The 26948-nt window shown below is 47.3% G+C and overlaps 1 protein-coding gene across 8 annotated transcripts in view; it reads left to right on the top strand.

Annotated features, from left to right (window-relative positions):
* Positions 1-20542, top strand: part of TLK2 (tousled like kinase 2) — a 43447-nt gene extending 22905 nt beyond the window's left edge. For all 8 annotated transcript variants that reach the window (XM_055697460.1, XM_055697465.1, XM_055697458.1 and 5 more), the window contains 13 exons: positions 1210-1320; positions 2233-2369; positions 3764-3916; positions 7387-7453; positions 9328-9425; positions 9796-9877; positions 11575-11666; positions 12623-12712; positions 13206-13375; positions 14913-15051; positions 16176-16287; positions 17363-17470; positions 17843-20542. In XM_055697460.1, coding sequence (XP_055553435.1) covers positions 1210-1320; positions 2233-2369; positions 3764-3916; positions 7387-7453; positions 9328-9425; positions 9796-9877; positions 11575-11666; positions 12623-12712; positions 13206-13375; positions 14913-15051; positions 16176-16287; positions 17363-17470; positions 17843-18016 — 1533 coding nt within the window. In that variant the 3' untranslated portion in view covers positions 18017-20542. The remainder of the gene's footprint in view (positions 1-1209; positions 1321-2232; positions 2370-3763; positions 3917-7386; positions 7454-9327; positions 9426-9795; positions 9878-11574; positions 11667-12622; positions 12713-13205; positions 13376-14912; positions 15052-16175; positions 16288-17362; positions 17471-17842) is intronic.
* The last annotated feature ends 6406 nt before the right edge of the window (positions 20543-26948 follow it).

Genomic DNA, 26948 nt, shown 5'->3' with positions numbered 1-26948 from the left:
CCTCAGCGGTGTTGTTGGTCTTTCTTTGATCTGTTGCACACTTTTGTATTTTGCTAGCTAACCTAACAATGTTTCTCTGCAGAGTTATTCCCCTCTTCTAAGTACTGCAGAGCTCCTGCTTCTTGTTTAGCAGCATGTTCAGTAGCCTCTCTGTAGACTGGGAAGTTGTATTCTGAAATGCTCATGCATGAGAGTCAGTGACATGTATAGAGATGAAGAGAACATCTTTTGGTCAAACTGAAAGAATAAAGCCTCTCGTAACTCATTAGTATTCTGCAGTTAAAGATAAAGATCTTTAAATCAAGGATCTTGTCTTAACGGAGGAGTTCTAATTGATTTAGCTTTCAGCTGGAGAAGCATCTCTTGTGAAGTGTTGAAAAGGATTAGAAAACACATTAAAGGGAGAAGAGGGAAGGCTCTGTGTGTGTGTCTGGTCTCAGCACCTAAAAAACCTAAGACAAGCTCATAGAGACATACACAGAGGCACATGTGGGTTTGTAGGAAAACAATCCCATGAAGTAGGAAAAATATATGTATTTTTTTTTTTTTTTAACCACTGGCTGTCAAATCAAAAGCTAGGCTATTGTTTGTAAGGGAGATGCTTAAATTAACTTTATCGATGAAAATTATCACACACAAAATCCTGCTGTATGCTGTGGTGGTGTTAAAAAGAGCAGCTGTTGCTGGGAGCAGGCTATATAGCGGAGTGATGAATAGTAACTTGAACAAGAATTTAATTGAACATGCAAAGGCAGTTACCCCATCCTTTTCCTCTGCCAGTATGGTGGCTAAAGAGGGAGGGTAGTCCAGGGATGACTAAGCTATTTTGAGACTTGGTAGCTGTAGCAAGATCTTAAGTGTGGGGGTTTTTTTAAATAATTAAAATTCCTTTTGCTTGTTTAGTCTTTTTGCCGTAGTTCCGTGTATGTAAACCAGGATGATAGCACTTCCCTGTTCTAGAGGGGTATTAAGATTTGAGTGGGTTAAAAATTGAAGTGCTTGGCTTGTGTGTTTTGCTAAGAGAAACCTAGTCTCTTTTTTTTTTCTTTTTTTTCTTTTTTTTTTTTTAAATTATCCTGCTGGTTTGCTTATTTTAATCTGATCCCTAGAGCTAGCTTGGGGAAACTTCTTCCTAGGTGACGCTTAGTTTGGCTCTTGGAGTGGTATAAAGTCAAAGGCATAAGGCATTTCTTTTCTGTTCACTTCTAGGCCAACTGTGATTTGAGACGGCAGATAGATGAACAGCAAAAGATGCTGGAGAAGTACAAAGAGCGGTTGAATAGATGTGTAACGATGAGCAAGAAACTTCTTATAGAAAAGGTGAGCAGGGGACTTTCCACATCTCTGCAGTTGCAGTTCACATCCTTGAAAACTTACTTTCTTTTGAGCAGTGAAAACCTACTTCTGTGTGGCTTTAGTGATGAAAGGCAACTGGAATTCTGTCTTGAATTATTTCTCTGCAAGTGGGAATATAATCCTAAGACTGAAATGTTCAGGATGTTTGGGTTTGATTACTTTTCACAGTCTCAAAGAGTGATGCCCCTTGCTTAAGTGAACTAGCCTGAGCTCTAAATGCAGCAGGCATTACTTGATCTGGAAACTTGTCCACCTGAAAAGCAGCATTGTCCAGCTCTGGCAATACAAGAGCAGTATCACATTGTGCAGTGCAATTGCCAGATATGCTCTGTGACATGGGCAAGTGATTTAGACCTTTCCTTCTTTCAAACGGCAAAATTGGAGATTGTTGCTTTGTGTAACACTCAAAACAAAACATTAAAGACACCGGGGAACATTTCAGGCTGCTGTTTACCAATGTTCAACCCGCTTCAGTGTTGAAAGATTTCCAGATTTCCTGATGGCTGAACAACTGGGGGGGTTGATTGCTCTTTCACCTGTTGGCCAATTACATCTATTGTTTGTGGGCAGTGGATGGGCAAAACTACCAGGGTGCTGGCCAGTACATGCAGTCTGTTTGAGTTCATTTTGTCACAGAGCTGGCTGTCCTTGACTGAATGGGCCTCCCCTTTCTGGGAGGGTTTGTAACTCTGGGCTGTTAGGTAGACTTGACGCTCAGGTTGTGTATAGCTCCGGTGAGGAGCTGAGCTTTGGTTCGTCTTTAATCCTAACTGACATAGAAAGTGGTAAGAATCAGTAGTGATTTAAAACACAGCACAACTCTTAGCTGCTGATTTATGGCTTATATTTTTTACATGTGTTTTCTTTTCTTTTCAGTCAAAACAGGAGAAGATGGCATGCAGAGATAAGAGCATGCAGGATCGATTGAGGCTAGGCCACTTCACTACAGTGCGGCATGGGGCGTCTTTCACTGAGCAGTGGACAGATGGCTATGCCTTCCAGAACCTCATCAAGTGAGGACAGAGTTGTCTTTAACTTCAGAGGCAGAGACGGAAAAACTAAGCGGTTGTGTGTGATGTCTTGCATGTCAAAATGTGAGAATGGTGTGACTGATGCATGAAAGGATCAGATAGGAACTCGGCTACTGACAGTGGGGAATGTTTTCGCATTGAAGTGAGAAACGTTTCCACTTAAATCTCTAGAGACTTGAACTGGAATCAAATTGTTTGAGTTGGCCTCTGGGTTGGAAAGCAGTAGGCTGCCCTGGTGGGTATTCCCAGTGCGTCTACCTGGCTGTGCAGTGTTAGGGTGGAGGGGTGGACCAAATTCTTATGTGTATCGAGAGTCAATCAGTTTGATTTGCATACTTGCATATATTAGTTAAGGAAGGCTAATTATCTTTTTTTAAAACAAAAAGTAGAAAGTAGAGAAGCTTAAAAGAGAAAATCCATACTATTTAACTTTTTTTTACCTCCTGGTAGCTGTGATCAAAGGAGCTGCAGAAACCTGGAAATGAACATCAGGGACCCTTTTATGCAGGATGTTAATGGAAATATCCAGTCAATTCCCACCTGGCCTAGACCTTTAAGTAGGACTTGGCAAATTAATTGCATTAGAGAGAGAGCTATGTGTGATCCTTTAAAACCATATCACTTCTCTGTAGTGCGTTAGGGAGGCGCAGCTCTTGTTAGGCACAGATTAAGGACTTTCTAATTCTTCCTTAGTTTGTGCTTTAAGACATGGAAGAAATACTTCCAGAATATTTACCTGCGGCCTCGGTCTCTTTTACAAAGTGAATTAAGTACGTAAATGCTCAAATCATTTAGACTTGAAATGTTAAGAGTGCTTTTGTCACTGTAAAATGTTTTAAGATAGTCTTTTTATATCTTGGAGGAGAGGCTGTTTTCTTAGTGAAACTGGGAATGGTGTTGGTTATAGTTCAGAGAACTAAGGATAGTTTAACTGTACCCTTGACGTATAAGGATACTTTCACAGACAGTGCCAGACTTCAGGAATAGTTTTAACAGGAAAGTCTGAGATTTAGAACAGAGCCTTCTAGGAAAAAGTGTGTGGAAAGTTGGTGACTTACCATGGATCCCTGGGATTTCCATGAGGTTAGCAGCTCCTTGGTTTTGGATATCCTCTGCATGAATAAAACCTTTCACTTACAGAAAGGCTTCTGTGGGCCAGGAAAAGAATTCCCTTCTATGTAAAAATACCTTTAAAAATCTGAGTCATAATGTTTGGCACATCCCCCTTTTCTGTACAAAAATATTTTGTTACTAATCTTACAAGTACAACTGATTTGAAATTCACTGCTCCAATCTGTTAAGAACAGATGCTGAAGACAACTGAGTATATACCATTAGTTATCTGCTTCATGTGGTTTTTACTGTTGTCTTTCCAGGCAACAGGAAAGGATAAATTCCCAGCGGGAAGAAATAGAAAGACAACGAAAAATGTTAGCAAAAAGGAAGCCACCTGCAATGGGACAGACCCCTCCAGCAAGCAATGAGCAAAAGCAGCGCAAGAGCAAGACCAACGGAGCAGAAAATGAAACGTAGGTTGTACGGCCTCCTTGGTGCTTTGCAAAGCTGTGTGCTTTGATTAGAGCACAAAATATCTACTGGGAAATGGAATCTTGCCCTTGCCTCTAGGCTTCACTCCATGCACAAGTGAATATTGTGGAATTAGCCTGGCATTCAGCAACATCTGGCTGCAGTTCTAAATAGTTTTCATTGGAGTAAAAGAAGGATCACTGCTGAGTCCAGACTTTGTATGAGCTTAACTTTTTTTTTTTTTAATGCAGTAACTTTTTCAGTATTCCTGTTGTCAGGTTTGAAAAGCGCCTTTCTTAAGTGTTGCAACTTCAGAACTGATTTTTGTATCACTGTATGGTACGTGGTGCTTTTCTTAAGGAAAAAAAATTGCACACATATAGAAACATTTATTTCCATGTACTTTCTAGTGAGGCTTTTCAAACAGTTGATTTGGTATACCGAAGAAAAAAGATGTTCTCTCTAAAGACAGCACATGAAGCATTGACCTCAGAGTTCCTGGAGCCCTTTGAAGTCTTGGTCTTGATCTTTAAAAGTGCATGTGAAGCAAAAGCTCCCACTGCCTTTTGCAGTCACAGCGGAGGTGGCACGTGACTGGGTGAATCATGACAGTCGGGGTGCTCTCAGCAGCCAGGGCAGTACCCCCAGATAGGATGCAGGTGCCTGCAGATCAGGTGGATCGTGCTGGAGGGCACAGTGTGCTCTATGCAAAAAAAGTAGCTCGAATAGAGACGTTTACCCCTCATTCTGGCCAAGTGAGCTTAAAAAGAACTACATAAACTTTTAAAGCCATCCTTTTGTATTGCAGCTTTTCCATTTGGAGAAGTAAATCGAATGGCTGTGCATGGATATTCTGAGGCGTTGCTGTTCGTTGTGGTAACCTTTCGCCTCTAAGCAGCTGGATGAGGCTTTTCTCATTTCTGTAGAGGTGTTTTTCCCCAGCGGACTGGTGCAGCTGTAGTGTGGCTTATTCTGTAGACGTGGCAGCACAGGTCTCGATGTGCCTGGGAACCGTGATAATGTCTGATACATCGTGAGCTTCTGCCTGTTGTGAGCCTGTCTCGACATACTCCGGCTTTACCTGGGTTTGCTAATAAGCCTTTTTGTGCTACCGGCTTTTTATCTCCGTGTTTCTTGCTGGTTTGTGGTTCTTCATTGATCATATTTCAGGGTTTTATCTTTTTGGTTTAGAAGAGCTTCTTGTGACATTCTTGATTAAAAACTGCTTGCCTGTGTATGGATATGCTCATGTAGGGGGCTTTAGCTTATGCAAACACAGTTTTTGCAAGTCAGCTGAAGCAACTATACTGACTGACTACTTGCTTAATCGTTAGCTATCCTGTAAATGCCTTTGGTGAACCGATGTGTATCGGGTACAAAATTTTCTGAGTTTTGGAGGGAGGTTTTTTCTTGCAGAGGCTGTCTTTTGGGTCAGTTGGATATAAATGTTTCTGAAAGTTGAATGAGAAGCGGACAGCCAAATTCCTTCGTTTGATTTTTGGTTCCTTTTTGGTTCCTCTTTGGTTCATGGTTGTTGCTGTGCCTTAAAAAGGAGAGGAAGGTCCCGTGATGCTAATTTAAACATGTGCCTTCCTGAAACTAGTTTCTAGCCTGTGAATGAGAAAAAGATTTTCATTCAGGAAGGTCAATCTGCTGGGGCTTTTTGAGGTCTCTTAGGGCAGCTTGGGCAACCTTAGAGCCTTCAGCTGCACTAGAATTAGTGTATTTCAGGCGTGTTTCTGTGAAACAGAGCAGCAGTGTTTGTTTTGGAGCCCCCTTGATTTTTGTGATGCTTGCTGCTAACAGGCAGCTATTTTGGGCAATGTTAGCCTGGTGGTACTCATTACATCTCTTGCTTAATGAGTAGACTATTGGTGTTTAGCCCTGTATTTCATTTGAGCACACAAATATGTGGTAAGTTTGTTCCTGACTTATTCAGTTGTCTTTTTATTCTTTATACAGCAACACTAACCAAAACTCTAAACTGTTGGGACAGTTTTTTTGGTTAGATGAATCTGATTAAAATTCAGGCTGTCAGTGGGAGGGTGGGGGTGTGTGAATTAGCATGCTTTTATGTGAAATGAGACAACATGTAAACATTTATGGTACTGGCTGTGTTTTGTATGTATCTTTAAATTTATAATAAGCAGATCCTTATGGTCAACATTCTTTCAAAGGGAACTTGGCTTGTGAGTTTTGCAATTAAATTTATCAGCAGACAGCTGCTTTAGCACTTATTTCAACTATATGGATCCTCTGCATTATCAACAGTGGAGAGAAGTTGGGGCATTTCAAGATGAGCACTTCATTAGCTGAATACTGCCTCTTAATTACTGCGCAGTGAGCCAAGGTCCCATGGCCCTGCACAGGCCTCCGTCCCCTCTTGGAACTAGTTGCGGTATCGATGCTGTGGAGACCTCACACACTAACCTTTGTACTGAGTGCGATGCAGAGCATAACTGCTGCAACAGGAATCCTCCTGGGATATGCTTTGAAGTCAATTTAGGTCCAAAAAAGATATTTATATGCTGTCACGTGCATGTCTTGTTTACAAAGTAAACTGATGCAGTTGATAAAGGCTTCTAGCTTTATCTTCACGTGCGTGATGCTTTTACCAAACTGCTTGTGGTAGTAGTGAGAAAATTAGTGCAGCAATTCATTTTTCTAGCCTTAAAGATCTTAGCACATCATCACGTTTCACAAGTGATGGGATCTGTCATTATTTTAATGTAAGGGTGTGCTTTGCCACTGTCCTACATGGCACACTTTGGCTATGAAAGACATTGAAAACATTATGAAACTTTTTTTTGACCAGCCACCTAGAGTAGAAGCTTTGCACATCATTTACCATCAATAAAATGAGGATTATTCCCCTTATTCCATTGCTTCTCCTAACTACACGTGAGGTCAAAGATACAGTAAGGTGAAGTAGATCTCCCAAAGGTTTCCCTGGAAGCTGCTTGCAGAGCCTGAAACAAGAAAATTTCTGAATCCCAGGTCATTGTTCTGTTTGCAGTGGCTCTGTGGCAAGGTGTACTGCTAGTCACAGAGTGAATAGCTGGGTTGAATTATTCAGCCTTTATTACAAAATAAAATTTGAAAATGAGTCAGTAAAGCAAACTGTAAATGGAAAAATAAGATGTGGAATACTTGTGCTTTATTTAGATTATGATTTATTTAGATTATGGTTTAGCTTTCTTTGTTAAAAAGTCAGTCACTAGCCTTAACAGGTGTTATTAGGGAATTGGATTTGAAATGAGCATGTGCTTTATCAAGGCTTAAGCTTTTGGTCTCCTTTAGATTGATCATTTAAAAAAAAATAAAAAAAGATTGCAGAGTTCACCTAAAATATTTCCTGCTAGCTGTTGACGTGCTCTGTGTGGTTATCACTTCCACCAGCGATGTGTATTCTTTAGTCTGCACTTTATCACATGCGTTGAAACCTAATGCATTGGATCTGTCTCCTCTGCAGGTTAACGTTAGCAGAATACCATGAACAAGAAGAAATCTTCAAACTCCGACTAGGTCATCTTAAAAAGGTAAGAACTAACTGCAGAAAAGGTAGGCATTAAGATTCAGTGTTCTGCGAACAATAGTGTTTCTCTGTAGGGGTCACTACTGTTTGTTTAATAATTGTGAGGCTTTTGTTGCTTGAAAGAAATGGCCAGGATTTTGTAATAATTTTTTCTAAGGCAGTGGTGTTCAGGAAAGATGTTCTTTGCTTGAATAGATAGATTTCTGTGTCCTTACGGTTATGATTTCATGCAGGAAGTTCCACTGTTTTGATGCATCTTATTCTGTCACTGTGACCTGCCTAGTGCTGGGCTCCGTACGTGTCTGATAATGGGGGAATAAGAAGGGACGGACCAAGGGAAGAAAATAACAAGAACACAACAAAACCTGCAGCTATCGTTGACTTTCCCATTTCTTTGCAATATCAAGTAACCAGCATTATCAGTAACAGCCCAATAAAATCTCTTGAGCTTTTGGAAACTGGTACTGTTTAGGTAGCTGTAATGCACGTTTGTTTTCAAATACGTTGGCTTCAGTAGGAACTGCACCTGCAAGTGTGGTTATAGTTAGATAAGCTCTTGGTTATCTTTAAAGTGATTGCAGTAACCTATAAATAAGTTTTCTGGGACGCTTCAACAGATGAAGTACTGAAAAAGAAAAATAGATGTCTCCTGCCGTTTCCTGGTTAGCTGTGATCTCTGCTAAGGCCAAGGAGTTTTCTTTCCCATATGCAACAAAGAGGAAGCATGCAAATGCATTGCTGCAGTCCCCCATCTTTTCTTAGGCGGTGCCTGAGCTCTACACTTAGTTGTGGTTTTTTTTCCTGTAACCTTGACACACAAGTTGAATGCAAGGCCTCATTAATGCTACTGTACTGCTTGTTATTTTCAGTGGCAAGGGAAAGTTAATGCACACATGGAATCTGCTGGCACTCTGCCCATTGTGTTTTATTGACCTGTGAACAAAGATAAGTGATACGGGCAGGAGTATGCTAAAGGCATGCTTGCTCTACAGCTTCCACATTGCTAGAGTGGATTAATTGCAGGTCCATCTACGCTGGCATGTAGTGTGTCACTCTGGAACAAAGGAATCCATTTGGAAATGGACCTTAATGGAAAATGAAGTAATGTTCTGGGATCGTGGCATTGTCTGAAGCTGTGCTTATCCTTCTCCACTTTTGGAAACTGGCTCATTCTATATGTCTAAAAATAGAACAATTTGAGAGGGGAAGGAACAAGAGTCACAAGACAAATGGGTAACTGTGTCCCTTGAGTCATATATACTGAATAATACTGCTCAAGGCGCACACTTTAATTGAGGTTTGCAGCCCTGTCCAGTGATGTGAATTCTGGCGCCATGTTTGAGGGCACTACAACTTCCAACTCTATGAACAGTGTATCAAAAAGTTCACGTGGCTGTATGTTACATTCTGACGTGTTCTACCACGTACCACTAATTGTCCTCTTCTCATGCTGCCTGATCCCCATGTGGCATCATGATATCTGTGTCCCTTACTTCTGAGGGCAGTCCTCTTTCTCTTGTCCCAGCAGAGGCTGAGTTCCTACAAAAACAGCTGCATAGCACTTAATCAGGGAAGGAGCAGGACCAGAGCAACAATGCTTCTTAATTACAGAAAATGTTTAAAACTGAGAAGGTGTAAAGGTGTTTCTGCTCCTGTCTCTGTTAGGTGTAAACAAAACTGCCCAGTCAGTTTTCATTCCGGTCATCTTCCACCTGACTCTTAGTTGATCATGACCATCTCTCTGATCTCCCAAACAAGTTACTTACAAATAACTTCTTCACAAGTGGAATTGCATTTGTGTTCCATAAATCAGGTGGAAATGCTAACTGCATTGTCTTACACAGTGTTGTGTTCTCCTTTTGGTTTTTCCTTGTACAGGAAGAAGCAGAGATCCAGGCAGAGTTGGAACGGCTAGAGAGGGTTAGAAATCTACATATCAGGGAATTAAAAAGGATACACAATGAAGATAATTCACAGTAAGCACATGGGGTTCAGGGACAAAATTGTCTAATAATCTTTTATTTGTCCCCTTTGTAATGGGGAACAATCTTTTTTTTAAAATTAGTGTTATGACTTAACATGTCACTTGATAGGGGGTGGCACAGTGGTACAACTTGAAGTCCATGTAAGACAAAGGCTTCCAGGTATATCAAGGTACCATTATATAGTCTTTAATCAGTGCAAAGTGATGACATAGTATCACATCTGTCAGTCATTAACACAACTTTAATATTTTTCTGGTTTAATGCAAAAATGTTGTTTCTAAGCTGCATAGTAGCTGCCATTTATTGTGCAGTAGATTGCATTATTTCTGTCAGTGTTCTTAAATGATGTCTTTCTCGCCAGATTTAAAGACCATCCAACGCTAAATGATAGATATTTGTTGCTACATCTTCTGGGTAGAGGCGGCTTCAGTGAAGTATATAAGGTAAATTTGAAGTGGCAATCTGTGGTGTAATCTGAATCTGCAGTGAAATATTGCAGTAAGCAGAATTTTTACACTTGTTTTCTCAGTGGTGTGTGTGGTTGTGGAGGGAAGAAGGGACATGACAAAGCACATGTTGCATCTGGCTTGCATTAGACAGCAGACTTGAGATTTTTAGGTTCTGCCCCTGTCCTCAGAGGTCAGATTTCCTGCAATGTATGTTTCAAGAAAATGTTGCACCAAGTCTGCAAGTTTTGTCAGGACAGAGAAGCAAACCGGTTGTTTCTTCAAGTGCTACACACAAATACCTTAAGTGGCTAAGTTATATGGAGTATGACATAGCAAGTCTGAGTGTCACTGTAAATAAGAGAAAATGGCTCCAATAATAAGAGCAAAGCCTCGTTTCCTGGGGGTAGAAGGCTTTTTTTCCTTGTGTCTTCATATTATGCTCTAAAGTAGCAGACTGAGGGTTGGGGGGGGGGTGTGTGCGTGTCATCTTGGGACTTCCTTGGAACTGAGGATTACTTGTGTGTCAGCACTCTTGCATGGCCAAGACCTGTGGTACTCTGGTGCTTTGACTGGTATGCTTAGAGCCTTTCCAGTTCTAAATATTCCCCTTCTGTACTCAGTAGTTTTTAATTCATGTTGAATTTGGCTAGAATGAAAATAACTATGCCAATGCAAATATTGGGAACTTCACAGCGATGTATTATTTTGATGCAGTATGACAGTAGGTATCTAAACTAGAGGGGCTACACTGCTCAGGTAGTGAAAAAAAAGCTACATGAAAGTACTCTGAATTTCTCTTTGGAGGCTTTGCTGACTAAGCAGAAAGCTTTGGCTCCACAGATGAAAGCAAGAGGGTATGAAAGTTTCATACCTGACCACGCGCTTAAGAGTTGTAACTGTTACTAAAACAAAGAAATGCTTAAGGCTTTTTCTCCAGAGTCCTGGCCAATCTATTAAGCATTAGGAGTTAAGTATGCAACTTCTGAGAGGGACACAGATTATCCTTGTCTACATACAATAGGATTTTGCCCCGTCCTATAAATTATTAGCTGTTGGTGCTCTCAGGCAAGGTAAAAAATTTCTGCATTTCTCCATGAGCAGAGCACAATTCCAGAGGTCCATTCTTTAAAGACTGACTAAATAGCAAGAAGCTGGAGGGAAAAATGCAGCGTAAGATTTACACGTTTCTGCCATTGAATTCTCCAGCTTCTAAATAAGCTGAAACATTATGTTCCAAGACATATTGCTGAGCTACCAATGCGAAACAAAGCATTGAAAACTCTGTATGTTTTGGTTTTTTTTTTTTTTTTTTAGCTGAGCACAGAAAATGAGTTAGGGGGCTTGGGGGAATAATAGCAGGGTCTTTCCCAGTGTGATTAACTGTCTGTATTTTTGTAATTTGGCCTTTCTGATCCCATTATAGCTCTGGTGGTAAAATGTCAGAATAAATGTGGCATTAGTTAAATCCCAAGGGGGAAGGTCAGATCAAAGCACAGAATATTCAATTGTTTTCAGAGTTGCTTGGTTTCATTAGTGAAACTAATTACATCAAAATGTGTGTTTGCTCTTCACTCAGTATGTCGTAATGCTGATTTCCTGGGTGGGGATATTGGTTTGTTAGAGCTTGTCTGTTTTTGCAATATTAATTTGAAGTTGTGATTCCTACTGATTTTCAGCTCTTCTCTCTGCAGGCATTTGATTTAACAGAACAGAGATACGTAGCTGTGAAAATACACCAGTTAAATAAAAACTGGCGAGATGAGAAGAAAGAAAACTATCACAAGTAAGTAAGGCTGTAAAGCAGCCATGTTTCCAAACTCCTCCTGCATTTGGTTATCCGGTGTCAGTGAACAGGCTGCCATTTTTTCCTGTGTTTTAACACATTTCAGAAGTCACTCTCTGTCCCGGTAGCTACTTGCAAAAGTTATGGTCAGATTAGAGACGTTTTAAACATGCTCGTGGACACACACAGAGTTTTGTATAAGCACTATGGCACAAGGTTTGAAAGCACCTGTAGCGTTCTGTGAAGAAAGTGTTAAAAGTGGCTTCCTCTCTCTGAAATGTCCAAGCTCTACTCTTGTGGGAAACAGTTGTTTGTGCCCACTTTCCAGGTTACACACCTGCATTGTGCTCCCTGAAAGCCTTCCCCTTCCCTTTGTTTCCTAGAATACTTAATCCTTTCACAGATGATTAGGGCTGTATGTATGTCATGGCCTAGAAGGAGAGGTACAGGAAACCTTTTGGTGTTGGTAACACTTGCTCCCTAATGCCATGGATTAGATAAACTCTGCAGAATGGCAGCCAGGCCTTCTTGACAGCTTCAAAGGTAACACTGTGACGTTAATTGTCCAACAAGTCCCTGGGACAAACTAAACTCTATTTGAAGCCTGAAAGCTGGGCTGTTGAGCATCATGGAATTTTTCTAGAACTTGCTGATTTTTGTATTCAGCTATCTTGGATCCCTTAGTGATTTATTATGAGGTTATTCTAATTTGGCAAGCAGTACCATTATTCAAGAGTAGTTATGTTGTAGTATTGCCAGCATTTGAGATGCACTGAGATTCTGTGGTTCTTAAGAGCTGTTCTGCATATTTCCTCACTTGCTTGCCTTTTCCTGAGCTGTCTGAATAATGTGCATGGGTTTGATTGGACTGCTGTGTGGTATGTCTGAGTTCGCTATCTGCAGAACTTAGAATTAAGTCACTTGTATGACTAATGCTCAGACTTTCCTATTTTCAGACACGCGTGTAGAGAGTACAGAATTCACAAAGAACTGGATCATCCTCGAATAGTTAAGCTATATGACTACTTTTCGCTGGATACTGACTCGTAAGTTACGTTGCCATGTCCTTTGACTTGGGTTGACCCGTTCACTACAGGCAAAGTATTTGGTCCCTTAAAACTTTAGAGGAGAGTCCAGAGAATGTCCCCACCAGTGCAGCAGACTGTACTGCAGAGATATCTGGTGCAGTTTCAACATACGTTGGTATTCTAGATACACTAGCTCGCAAACCAGTATGCTGTATTATGTCAGATGTGGTGCTTTACTAGTAAATCCTACTCTGTGTTGGCCTGGGCAAATGCCCCAGCTGATGGAGCTTTCCCCTTCTGGATCTAGCACTTCATGGGGGATCTCTGACCTTTGTACTGTTGGGGGTTGAGGACTGTGCTCCTGGTAGCTTATTTTTAGAAAGGGTTTAATAGGCTGGAGGACTCTTAAATTAAAATACTGACCAAATAGGTGAGTCTTAAACCAGAACGCTTTGTTATTGCTTGTCTGTATCGGGTGCCTTAATTGCAACAACTCCTGTTTTGCCTTCAGGTTTTGTACAGTGTTAGAATACTGTGAGGGAAATGATCTGGACTTCTACCTGAAACAGCACAAATTAATGTCGGAGAAAGAGGCGCGATCCATTATCATGCAGATTGTGAATGCTTTAAAATACTTAAACGAAATCAAACCTCCCATCATACACTATGACCTTAAACCAGGTATGCTGTGCTGCTAGCTGGTGTGCTTAAGGATGCTGACTAAAGGTAATGGGTTGTAAGTAACATGGGGAAGTTTGCTTTGGTCAGACAGCAAAACGGAGACAGGGCTGTCTGGGAAAAGTAACTTGCAACAAGAAACAAACTAAAATGCATGGAGCATGCTGTGAAAAGGGTATTGTCTCCCAGGATTGCAACATAAAACAAGGAAGTCACATTCCAGAAAAAGTAGCCTCCTTGTTCAGAACGAGCCCTTGAACCACCAAGTGTCTGTGTTTGGTTTCTTAATGTCCTGCTTGTAGTCTGCTGTTGAGAGCTTCTGTTATTGCTTCATAAAAGGTTCCCACAATTACTAGTGTGTTTTCATGTCCCCATTTTACTGGCTTATTCTTCCTGTAATCATCTGCCTGAAAATTTGGTGACAGAAGCTTACTTGGAAGCGTTTGGTTTTTCATATCATGTGGCAGCTCCCAAAGCTGAGGACATACGGTCAAGCCATGCAGGTCTGCCTTTGAATTTGGTAATGTCTGTCCCATAGAGGGTCCCCTCCACGTGTTGCTGCAGATTTCCCTTTGCCATTGGGCAGAGTCACGAGGGGAGAAATGGAGGTGCTCTTTTTTTCTTTTTTTTTTTTTTTTTTTTGGGGGGGGGGGGGGTGCAGTTGATGCCGATTGGCTGCATAGCTTTTTTTCCTAGTCCAGTAAAACTCAGCATCTCTTCGGGCAGTTATCCCTGGCTTGTCTCCCTATACTGGTGGCACTTCATCAGCATTGTGTAACTGGTATGTGATGTGGTTTATTGCATCAGCATGAGGAATCTTACGGGAGGTGGTGCTGTTGCACTAGTTCTAGTGACCCTGTTTCTTCCCCCAGCTGCCAACTGTTCTCATGTTGTCTGAGCATGCTGCAGAGCTCTGCCTACAGTTGTCTAAAGCTGTGATTCATCCACTGCCATCACGCACGATTCTGCTGCTTTATTGTAGGCTTTGAGAAAAACAGTGATGATCTGACTTCTTGATCCTTGATGGATTTGTAAAAGACTCTTGCCTAAGCAGTAATTGTCCTTTTTGAGCTTAGAAAGCCACTGGGGAGCACTGCCAGGAAGGAGAGAGTTTCTGGCTTGTTGAGAGGCCAGGGCAAGTCAGGACTTCTGGGCAGAATGAGTCATAACTGTGTATGTGTACTTTTCTCCTTAATCCTCCCTTTTGACCTGCCCTTCCAACGGGACCTTTGGGAGGGGTCAAAACAGCACGGGCATCAAACTCATTTGGCTAATAGGGCTCAGAATCTGGAGGCTGCAAGTAATGTCGTGCCACTGGGTCATTCCAGGATGGGTAGATCGGTTCTAGCGCTTGGTGGGAGTTGAGTTGTCTCTGGAGCTCAGGGTATTGGGTAGTAAAACATCCCCTGGGGTTGCTGCAGCTCACTGTGTAGGTTCCTTGTCCTCTTGTGCAGAGTGCCAGAGTACAATGCAATTTTATTCCTGGGGGTTTTCCTGTTAGATGTATATCCTAAGAGGCTGTTTCCTTCCTCTGTTCTAGGTAACATTCTTCTAGTCAATGGTACTGCATGTGGAGAGATAAAAATCACAGATTTTGGACTTTCCAAAATCATGGATGATGACAGCTACAACTCTGTTGATGGCATGGAACTGACATCACAGGGGGCTGGTACTTACTGGTAAGCATCACCTGGGGCATTTGCAAATTGCAGATCAAGAACAGTTTATAAATAGCTTTGGATCTATGTCAGGTCTATATGTGCTGCCATTGTCTGTGACAGCTTGAGACACTGGAGGTTTAAGACCCTAGAAACTGCTCTTGTTGTCACACAGCTCCTTATGAGGCTGACAGCTTTTTACTTTTCAGTGGGTTAGCGTTTATATATTTGAAAACTCTTATACAAAAGGCCTAGTGAAAAACTGCATATGCTGCATGCTGCTGAGATGGCGAGTGGAGCTTGGCAGCCGTTTCACAGCCCATAATGGCACTGTCTGACAGTCGGGCGAGGAGGAGGAGAAAACCGTGCCTGTCGGGAAATTTAGGTACATCAGGGAGATGGAAAGAGTTTGCCACTGAAATAAGGAGGTGAAAATCCATAGTCAGCTCTTTCAAAAGATGCTCTGGCTACAGACAGCACTGTGAGATGTACATCACTTTTGGGTGTCATGTGAAAGGCGTTTTCAGCAATACTTTATCCTCACTGCCAAGTATTGTCACTGTGTCACCCGTGGCTGAGAGCAAGACCTACGGTGAGTGCCACTGAAAGCGATTCTTTGATGGCACCTAAGCTGCAGACTGTCACTATGGGCAACAGTTGTATGGGAACATTTGTTAAGGCATTCTGTATTGTACAATTTTATTCTGTTCCTAAAAATGAAACTAACTGTAGTTTGAGCAAGGCTGAGTGTCTCTTAACTAGGACGTGGCATCTGGGGTTGTATTTCTAGATATATGTATTTTGGCTCTGTGTTTCTCTTGTGGAATTGTTGGCCAACCCCTTTTAACAAAAAATACCAGTTCCGAAGATCAAAGAAAATGGAGTTATTTTATGTGCTCCGGTGAAAAGAAACTGACCGTGCTGACTAGCTCAGACCATGGGTATCTGGAGAGTCTTGGGGTCACTGTTCCCAGAAGGGGTCTGCATTTGTGATTGTGGTCCAAAGATGTACAAGAATGAGATTGGGTCCCTCAAGTCCTAAGCCAGTATCTGATCGCAGAACCTTGTTCCTTCCTTTCAAAAGAAAATGATGAAAAGTATTTGAAGATGCTGCTCATAACCTGTTGTTGCTTCCTTCTAATTAGGTATTTGCCACCAGAATGTTTTGTGGTTGGGAAAGAACCTCCAAAGATTTCAAATAAAGTTGATGTCTGGTCAGTGGGAGTCATCTTCTATCAGTGTCTCTATGGCAGAAAGGTAAGACTGCATTTAAGTCCTTTCTTAGTGGTGATTCCCAAACCTTTTGGGAGGCAGCCCTGGCTTCTGCTTCCTTCTCCTCCCCAGGCTGAGAAGGTGCTTCCTTCCGCCTTGTCTCCTTGCTGTCAGCTCCAAGGTGGATCTAATGGGGGAGAAGTGGGGAGAATTCACTAGGCTGTGTTTTGCTCTACGTGGCACTTCCTTCAGAGCAGTATTCTGCAGATAAATCTATTTCCACTGGGCTTGTTCCCACTGAGGCCGTTATGGGAAGTGTATTGTTCAGGGCCAGACACCTGAGGTTCTTGGTCTGGCGTTGTTTTGTGATGCTTTCAGTGCACTAAGCCTTTGTGGAGCCTGCTGCTGCAAGTGTTGTGAAAGCCTGGGCTGAGAAACGTGGTGTGTTGCTTAGTGTTGTCAGTCAGACGGTGGAACCAGCGCAGCAGGGACTGAAGTGGGTGAATCTGCTGTTGGCTTAGATAGAGGAAGGCCCTCTTGTGTGTGCTGAAGCTGACCTAGGTCTGGAAAGAGACTTAACTCTTTGTCTAGAGCGCTCTATCCAGCGCAGTTAATCCCTCCAAAACATCCATGGGAGCTCCAGGTGGAGCAGACACCAGTGTCGAGTCACATTTAGACATACTGACGCCACCACCAAAGCCCAAGAAGGAATGTGAGAATTTGTAGGAGCTGCCTGTTGGCAGCAGGACCCTGACATGCCCCGGGGCTGTGGCTAACTTTAACATGTTTGCAGGACTGTCACTTTTCATTTTCCCCAACCTGCTGAACTGGCACATCAGGGAGATCCCAGCCCAAGCAAGGCCTGCTCCGATCCCATCCCATTCCTGTCAGAGTTGGAGACACCCCAGACATGTTCCAGTTTCATCCCTTTTGTTCAGTTTAAGGTCAGGAGCAATGTGTCCTCATCTGGCTGGAATCTGCAGCACCCTCACAGCATTTGTGAGCTGCTTGCTCAGAAAAATACTGATGTCAAGCGATGATAAAAGAGTAGAATTACGGGGGTTTTTAAGGCCTGTCTTAAAACTTTAACTACTGTCTTCTGTTGGGTTTTTTTTGGTAGCCCTTTGGTCACAACCAGTCACAACAAGACATTCTGCAGGAGAACACAATTCTGAAAGCTACCGAGGTGCAGTTCCCTCCAAAGCCAGTAGTCACACCAGAAGCAAAGGTAAATCTTGCAGCGAGTTTGATCACGCTGTGTATGTTGGGTCGGCACTGGCAGCTCCATCCTCTTGGTTTCCCTAAAACCAGCAGGAGTTCCGTGTTTGACACTTGCCTCCTGCAGCGCGTTCGGTGGCTTTGCGCTGCTGTAGCTGTCAGGCTGAGGACTGAACAGAGTGCGGTGCGTGCCTCTGCCCGCGCGTTCTCCTGATAAAAGATGAGCTTCTGGTGTAGGAGTCGGGCTGTCTCTGTGGTCACTGCAGAAGGAATTTCAAGCGCTGGGGTTGTCAGATTGCCCCCGTGCCTGAAGAGTTCTCTGGTAAAGCTTCCTATTTCTGTCCGTCTGCTAATTCTCGTTTTGCCTTTGGGGTATCTGCAGGCGTTTATCAGACGTTGTTTGGCCTACCGAAAGGAGGATCGGATAGATGTCCAGCAACTGGCCTGTGACCCGTACTTGCTGCCTCACATCCGCAAATCTGTATCCACAAGCAGCCCAGCTGGAGCTGCGATTGCATCAACCTCTGGATCATCCAATAATAGCTCTTCAAACTGAGACAGAGTAATAGGCCAAAAACTGCTTGAGAAACCGGCAAAAAGACTTTCAGAAACAGCTTTGGAATAGAGGAATCCGCAAGGGTCTCGAGAAACCTGTACCAGGTGCTTTTTTTCTCTTGCTTTTTTCCATCCATAGAGCATGACATCAACTCTCATCAAGAAAACCTTCGGCATCTAGGCCAAGCCATGTGGATAGGAGATGGCTTGAGGTTTATCCAGTAAATGACCACAAAAGGGTGGCTGCTCTGAGCAAGGAGGGGAAACTCAAGAAAATACAAAAAGACATGGTTCCATGTACTGTGAACTTCTGAACATGCAGCCTTGGGGAATCCAGGACGCCGTGTGTGCTTCATATGAAGAATGTGGACTTTGGAGAAAGACTGGGCTAGTCCAGTGTTGATATTTAAACATTGTTCTTTTTCTTTTAATAAAGTTTAGGTAACATCTCCTGAAAAGCTCGAAGCACCAAGGTTCAGCTGGGGATGGTATATGACTCTTTGCCCTTTGGAGGGGAAAAAAGTTGATCCTGCCTGTTCATGGCACTAGAGTTAGTGTTTTACCCCTAATTAATTTCAATTTTTTAAAAATAACAATTTTTTGGAAGAAAACAGTTTTCTGGTCTCAAAGTGAAACCCGTATTAGCAGGCTCATGGCAGTGTCCATTCTGCGGATGGTGCAGCTTTCTGCTCCCTTGGGGTGGCCTCATGAATACAATTCACCTTCTCAGGAGGGCGCTGAAGCCCACAGGAGAACAGGCTTGCGTAGATCTCCTGTGATCAGAGTGGATCACAGCTCAGACTGCCACAAGGTTTTCAGCTGCTGCTTCGTAGCTCTCAACGGTTGCACCTTTTTAATTTATTTGAAGTGCTGTTCTTTTTGAAAACACACCCTGACATGTTCACGACGTGCTCTCTGCTCTCGTGAGTGTGATACCTGTTGACTGTTGAAAAGGCAGGCAGTGAACGGGAAAGAATCGGAGCACAGCCCAGCTGATCACAGGTGTGATCTGTGCTCACGCAGTACTGTACATACCTTGTTCATCTTACAAAAATCCAAAGCTGAAGACTTGTCTGCTCTTCTCGGTTAGGTGACTTGGCAGCAAAGCTTCCTCTCCCTTAACACTTACCTTCTAAAACTTGCTGACTTTCCTAACTTGCTGCCATCGCTGCATCCGATTTCAAGTGAGAGGGGATGAGATAATGTTCTTGAAGGGAGCAAACACCCGAATTTTTTTTTTTTTTTGTCTCCCTTCTGTAGTCTGGAGGGTCTCACACCCTTCGGCGGGATCCTGCCTGCTGTGAAACGCAAGCCTCTTGTCCCCGCTCTGCCCCCTGTTCCCCCCACATTGAAGGAAAACTGAAAACACATACAAAAAGCACAGCACTTGAACATGTGGCAGCCAGGTTGGAGTGCTCCTAACATGTGGCAGGAGTTCATAGCCAGAAATATTTAAAGATGCAGTGTTCAAAAGCAAGGCTTGTGTCGGTAGGGAGCCGAGCGGTACACTGTATTCAGGGTGGTGTTTAAAAAACACATGACCCTGAGCGCACTTCCGAACCCGGTACCCAGACCGCTGCGGCGTGGGCTGTCCGTGCGTCACCTCCAGCATCGCACCCGCAGCTCCGGCACCACGTGGACTGGTTTTGGGGTGCTTGGTAGCCAAATGGCGTTCTTGTGGCAAGCGATGTTCTCCATTGTGCACTTTTCAGAGAGAACTACTGCTTGTCTGCCTTATTGTAAGCCATCGTCTGCAAGTATTATGCTTAAACCTGATCAGGAACTTCTAGTAAACTGAAAAATGGAGGAGTCTGCTGAAATCAGGCGATGGACCTGGGAAGTGGAGAACTCTGCCGCTTTGATTTTTCTTACTGTTTTTGTAGTGACTCTTGGGCTTTTAATTGGATGTATTCACTTGCAGGTGCATTAAGGTGGTCTCTAAACTGTAGTATTTTAAACAAAGAAAAGAAATACTGCATCTTTAAATCCTCAGCCATAATTTCTTAGCCCTTTCCATCCCTGCTGCTCTGTTCCAGAAGTTAACTATTTAGCAAACAGCACTTCGACTTGTCTATTCAGCCTGTCAGGCGCAATCAGGGTTGATGCTTCATCCCGTTTGCTGAAGCTGATGATTTGGTGTCTGTCCACCAGATCGGGGAGAATTCTAAAAGGGTTTTTTCTATCCCGGTCCCGTTGTTTCTTGGACATACAGTGTGTGCTATCTCTGTGGGTGTGATTAGTTTTGTGTCAGATGCATTTATTCCTGCTGTGCGACACCCATCCAGGGGCGTGGGGACAGCGTTGGCCTTTCCTGAGGCTGATGGCAGTGAAGAACCCTGGTAGAATTCTGGCTGCGACACCTTCCTTGTTAATATGGGTTTCACTTCCAATAACAGACCCTATTGCCACACTGTTCATTTACTTAAAGAAAAGTGTATGAAGAATTTGTAACTTAAACCAGGCCAGACTGTTTTGGCTCTACCCAACAGATGAGACATGGATATTAAAATAAGTTTTAAGAAACCGATTTGCTCGGCTCTTACTGTTCTGCTCTTTGTAGCGTTGGCACGAGCTCTCTTGCAGTGGCTGCGTGGAGTTGACATGAGACAAGATGAGGAAGGATGGAGGAGGGCTGCGTTCAGCAGCTCAGAGCAGTGAGATTTCTGCCTCGGAGGGGGGAATTGCTGAAAATTACAAAGTCTTATTTAATTACTGGCATCGATCTTGTTGTGGAACGTCGAGACACATTCGAGGTGGGTTTGTCCCTCATTTCCAGTAGAGTAGCAGCTGCCTTTAGAAGCTATAGATGTTCAGGACACAAAATGCACCTTTTCTGTGTCTGTTGATGAAAATCGGTGTTGAACTCCTGTGCCCTGGCTGTCTCTGCCGGGAGCTGGTGGCTGCAACCCGCTGGCTGCTCCCCAGCGCACGGGTGCCCGAGGCTCCAGCCTCAGTCACCCAGAGTAACTGTGCTGAGCAGTGATGAGAAACTCGGCTCCTTTAATTTCTTACGGCTGAGCCTTGTCAGCTTTAAAAAAAACATACAATAGAAAATTAAAAAGGACCTTGGCAGCTGAAGATGTCGAGTTTGCTTATATCTGGACTAATAACTGGGGAGCACCAGTTCACACGCCCGGCTCCTCTGCCGGTGTGTCACAGCCCCAGTGCGGGGTGGCCCCCCCATGGAGCTGGGCAGCGGCAGCCCCCTGGAGCCTGCTGCCTCCGAGGGGGAGTCGGGGGGGATTGAGGAGTCGTCGCGGGGATCGGGGCTTCTCTGCAGCCTACACCACCCTCGCTGCACTTGAAGTCGGCGTTGGGCTGAGCGCGAGTGAAACCAAACACCGAGAGCAGCTCGGCTCCCTCCCCGCTGCTGCAGTTGATTATTTTTCAGCCCCCTGTGCCAGTTTTGATGATGCGACACAGATTTGGGCAGGGGGAGGTGGCGGCAGCGTTTCGGCAGCGAGCGCACAAGCATCCTGCGGCGGCAGCCGGGCCTCGGGGGCAGGCACCCACCGCGCCTGCGTGGCGTGCCCGGGAGCGGGGGTACGTGCGGGATTACGCGCTCAGCTTGACGCCAGCGGGAACGAGAGACTGACCGAGGGGCTGCCTCGCTGGATGCTTCGCCTCCTGCGTTAGCGGTTAGGAGGCACGCTAGGCAATGAGCTGCCTCCTGCCAAATGGGCCAGTCCCAGTTTATTTTGCGACCTGGCAAACCCTCGGCACGAGGTTTGCTCCCGCTGCCAGTGTCTCCCTGGGGTTTGCTGCCGGAGGATGGTATTTTCTGGGTGCTACGCAAGCCTGGCTCAAGCAGCCTTGACTCAAACCTTCCCGCTCCCAGCATGGAGTGGGAGAGGGGACTTGCAGCGTGTGGACGTGGGACCCGGTGCAGCCCTGACTCCCGCCCAGACCGGAGTCACCTTTTCTACCAAACGCCGAGGAACCTTTGCACGTGACGCTGAATTTCCACCGCCGCACGTGGCTGTGCCCAAGTCCCCGCTTCACCCCGGCGCTGCCCCTGGGGCAGCCAGTGCTCCAGAGCCATCGCCCTGGGTGGGGGTGAGAGGCCAAGCAAACGCGGAGCTGCTCAGCCTCCCCTCACCACATTCTCACCCAGGAACAGGCGTCTTGGCCACAAGGACGCTATTGTCTGTGCCGGGCGGGGGAGCAGGAGCTGGGACCGGGGCTGAGACACGCTCTTATTTCATGCATTAACTGCGTGGGGGCGCGAGGGATGGGAAAAGCCGCTGGCGCGTGCTGTCTGCTAAGGAGCCGTGCGCCGCTGCCAGCGCTGTGCGCGTCCCGTCTTCTCTTCACTCCCAGCTCTGCCTCTTGCCATGGGATGGGTTGCTGCAGCCTTTCTTCTCCCTCCGTCCTTCTATTGCTCTGTTGCCTCTCATTTCCAAACGCTGGCCAGCTGCTGGGTCAGCGCAGGGGGGGGCTCCGTGCTTCGTGTTGATCCAGTAAAGTCTGAAAAGAGACGTCAGCCACCGTCTGCCCCACCAGTGTGGGATGAGCCTCACCAGCCCGCAGGCAGCCCTGGCCCAGAGCTGCCCTCCCACCCGCTGTTACTTGGGCTGCAGGGATGGGGCAGAGAGGAGCAGTGGTCCAGGTGGGGCTAAAAACACTGGGATGCTGTGGGGGGCGGCGGGGTGAAGACGAGGAGACTTGGCCTGGCGTGCAGGTCAGATCTCCCATCCCCACTCGAGCAGCCACAGGCAACGCAGGCCGGGGTGCTTGGCTCTGGTTTGGGTTCACGGGAAGAAAAACCCCCTGAGCTCTGCTCAGCGCCGTCCTCTCTTGACCGAAGCCACCAGCTGTGCGGGAGCCATGAGCACGTGCTGGCTCGGGTCCGCAGGACATGGGCTGCCGTGTCGGCAACCTCCTCGCTCTTGGCCTTGATTGTGAGATTCAGGGCTCAAAACCTGCTTTGTTCAGCATTGGCTCATCCCAGATCCTGCTAATCCTGAAAATCCACCCGCTCGCACCCAAACCCAGGAGACCGGCCGGGATTGGTGCCAAAACCTCTCCAGGCTAAAGGGACCGGCGAGGGACAGAGGTGGAAGGGCACGTGCCTGTGGCTACCGGGTATGGCAGTGGCAGAGGTGGAAATGAAGCATCTGGGGCTGACTGCGTGGCCGCTGGACCAGGCTGCTCCTGCTGGAAAGGGCCGTGGGACAGGGTGGGATCTCTGCTTCCCGGACCCATCCCTGCTTCTGGCTGGGGGAAGATGCCGTTCGGGATGTGCTGTCCTCCGCCGCTCTCCAGCTGCCTTCCCTTCCCGCTCGGCAACCCGGCTCTGCTCATTTGCTCCAGTCATGCAGAGAAAGTGTTTTTCTAAAAGGCAGATTTCTTGCAAATGGCTGGAATTTCTCTTTGCCCCTTTCCAGGAGCTCTGGGGAGGCCGGGGAGGAAGGAGAGGCAGCGGGCTCGGAGGGCAGCGCTGCTCCCCGGGAAGCCCCCAGCCCCGTCTCGCCCCCGCGGCGGAAGGGCAGGGATCTCGGCGCTGGCCCTCCCAGGGCTGGAGCGCCCTGAAATTCCTCGTGGCAGCTTTGAGCGAGCACATCTGGTTTTAATAAATTATTTGCAGCTTGAACTTGCCTGACTTTTAAGGGCTGCAGAAGAGAGAGCAGCAAAGAGCTCTGAGAGCCCCAGTGTGGGGCGCCCACAAAGGGACCCCCCACCCCCTCTTTGCAGTGCTTGGAGCCAGTGGAGTTGGGCAGGGGGGCGAGGGGGGGTCTGGGGCTGCCCAAAGCCCTGGAGGGTCCCCAGCAGCTGGCAGAGCCCCGTCTGCTCCTCGCAAGAGCTGAGGGGACGGTCGGTTTGGAGGCAAGGAAACGGCCCTTCTTTTTGGCCAGGATCCTTCTGCCCACAGCTGGGTGTCGAGCAAAGCTGGGGCTGAGCTTAAACACGGCGTTTCTGTGCTCAGGCGAGGAGCAAACCACAGCGCAGGCGAGGGTGCCTCCCCAACACCCCCTGCTCGGTGGGGCCCCAGCCAGCGGCGAGACCCCTCTCCCAGCACAAACCCCATCAGTGCTTGGCAAAGCCAAACCCTCGGGACCATCGGCATCACCCGGGTGCCCGATGGAAGAGCTGAGCCCACCCATCGTTTCCCCACGCTCAGCCTCAGAGGGAAGGCTGCAAATGCAAACTGGTGCTTCGGGGCAAGCCCCCCACTGTACCCCCATGCAGGTTCCCCGCTGTGCCGGGGGGAGTGTCAAGCCCCACGTCCCTGCCAGGGGGCTGCCAGCCACCCCTCGCCGCCCAGCGCAGAGCCTGGCGGTGGGCTCTGGGGGGAAGCCCTCTCCATTGCTGGGCCTGGGGCTGTCCTGGCTGCTCCCCGCCTTGTCTCCGGCTCGAGGAGAGCGACGTGGCCTTCCCCTGCTGCCGCTGCCGGCGCGGGGGAGAGAGGAGCCAGCAGACGCCAAGACAGCCTCTTCCCTAAGCAGTGACCTCAGCGCGGCGGCGCCTGCCAGGTGGGTGTTGATCTTGGCCCAGCCGGTCCTGTTCGGGGGCCAGGATGAGGCCGAGGCGGCGCGGCCGGAGGGCTGAGCTCGTGGCAAAGCCTGGCAGGTGCTGCTGGACCCCGGCGTGTGGGCAGCCCCCGGCTGTGACTGCCACAGCAAAGCAAAGCCCGTGGCACTGGCAGCCCCTCCACAGCTGATGCTTGCTGGCAGGGCTTTGACCCGCCCAGTCCTGAGAGCCATGGGATGCAGGGAACACCCTTGGAAAAGCACAATTGAGCAGGACGTGCAGCCTCCCTGGGCACATAATGTACCTCCATGTCAACCCTGGGGTCTAAAATAGACCCTTTGGACCTGCTGGTCCTCAGAGGTGGCTGATGGGTTGGTGCAAATCCTTTGGAGCATCTGCCCTCGAGGCTGGTGCTGCAGGCACTGCTCTCGTGGTCCACGGGTCCCCAGATCCTGTCCTCTAACACCTCTGGCACAATCAAACACCAAACGTGCCCCAGATCAGCTCCAAACTCAGGAAATCACAGGGTGCCCTGCTGCCACTGAGCACCCCAGCTCAACTCCAGGTTTTTCCTTCCCATCCCGAATAGCTGGGTCCCACAGCTCCTTAGTGACACTTATTTCCAACTTGTGCAATGCCGAGCATCCCGACTGACCCATTTTCTGCCAGTGCTCCCAGCCAGGGCAGCCAAAGGTGGGCAAGCAGCATGGATCCATCTCTGGAAATACTTTCCAAATCCTTCTGCAGGGTGATTTCGCCCAAGCCGATGCTGCTTCACCCTGCCCCATCGCACCCCCTCCACTGCGGCCGCTCCCCAGACGGTACGTTGCTTCAGCCAAAAACCAGCATTTTTTATTTCAAGTAGGGAACAGATACGGATGCTCTGACTGCAGGAATCGGTCGCAGATGTTGAATGTCACAAACACTGGGCAAGCCTGGGACAAGCCCACGGCTCCCCTCCGTCACCTGGTGCCAGGACTCTCCTGAGAGCGTGGCCAGCAGCGCCGTCGCCCGTCCCCTGCACACGGCCGCATCCCCTCGTCTGGCAGCAGCTCGTTAGGGCCAGAGAGGTCAGACAGCCTGGAAATGTCCCAGGGGAAGGGAAAAATGCATTTCCTCCCGATCCACTCCGACGAGTAGCAACTCAACTGGTACTAAACCGGATTAGGAGGAGAGTAGGCGAGGAGCTGTTGGCCGGCGTTGGAGGAATTAATTGTTAGGGAGTGCTAATTATCTTCTAATCGCATGCAGCAAAGGGGCCTCCAAGACATGGGATGAACCAGACTGGGGGGCGGCGATGCTCCGTGGGACCCGACGCCTTTTGTCTCTGCTGTGTCCCCTCCTTTGGATGGGATTGAACTCCTGGGAAAGGGATGTCAGTTTTCTCTGGGATGGACGGAGGGTCCCGCTCATGGGACTTCACGGCTACATCACGTCTGGCTGCCAGTGCCCCGGTGGGCAGCATCCCCCAGGAGTGGTCGCCAAGGTTCAGGGATGGGAGCGAGGATCTGGGCAGCTCCCTCCTCTCCTCCAGGCTGTTGTGCTCACTCCCCACGGGCAGCCCCCGGCATGCGTCCAGCCGTGGAGGGTAAGCGAGGCTGCTCTCCCAGCGCTGCCTCAATTAAAAAATAATCCCTGGCTTAAAAATAATCAACAGCCCAGATGCTCATGTGCTTAATTGGCACCCCACCCCTCCACCCCGACCCCGGAGGGTTTGCATCCCCAAAGCCCGTCCTGGCAGGTCCTTCCTGCCTTGCTGGGAAACAACGGATTCATTTATTTTTGCAAGAATGGCCAAACAGCACGTGGCTGGCTTACACCCGTGTCCCTGCGTCCTGCCATCTCAGGGCCAGATCCTGCTGCCCGCTCAGGGGAGCACTGCCATCCTCTTGGCCTTAGTAAAAGCATCATCTCACCTGGATCCTGCACGGCAGAACCTGTGTGGCGAGGCCTGACATGCCCAAATCCCTGGAGAGCTGGAGGAGGAAGTGAGAGGCTCCTGCATCCTCAGGGATGCTCCCGCGGGATGAGCACTGTGAGTGTCACCCTTCCCGCGCTGGAGCAACTGGATCTTTGCAGCGTGCCACGAGTGTTCCCAGCTCCACACTCGCAGCTTCCTCCGTCGCTCCCAAGAATGGTGGGGAACCAGCTCTCCGGCAGCCGGACGATGCTGTGCCCGAGCCGTGCTGAGCCTTGCCTGAGCCGTGCTGAGCCGTGCCCAAGCCGTGCCGAGCCATGCCTGAGCCGTGCCGAGCCATGCCTGAGCTGTGCCTGAGCCGTGCCTGAGCCGTGCTGAGCCGTGCCCAAGCCGTGCCCAAGCTGTGCCAAGCCATGCCTGAGCCGTGCCTGAGCCATGCCTGAGCCGTGCCCAAACCGTGCCCAAGCTGTGCCCAAGCTGTGCCCGAGCCATGCCCGAGCTGTGCCGAGCCATGCCCGAGCTGTGCCTGAGCCATGCCTGAGCT

Source organism: Falco cherrug, chromosome 20 (assembly GCF_023634085.1).
Source record: "Falco cherrug isolate bFalChe1 chromosome 20, bFalChe1.pri, whole genome shotgun sequence".
NCBI classification, from domain to species: Eukaryota; Metazoa; Chordata; class Aves; order Falconiformes; family Falconidae; genus Falco; species Falco cherrug.
Note: the sequence above shows the minus strand (reverse complement) of the source record. Positions and strands in the feature narration are given on the sequence as shown.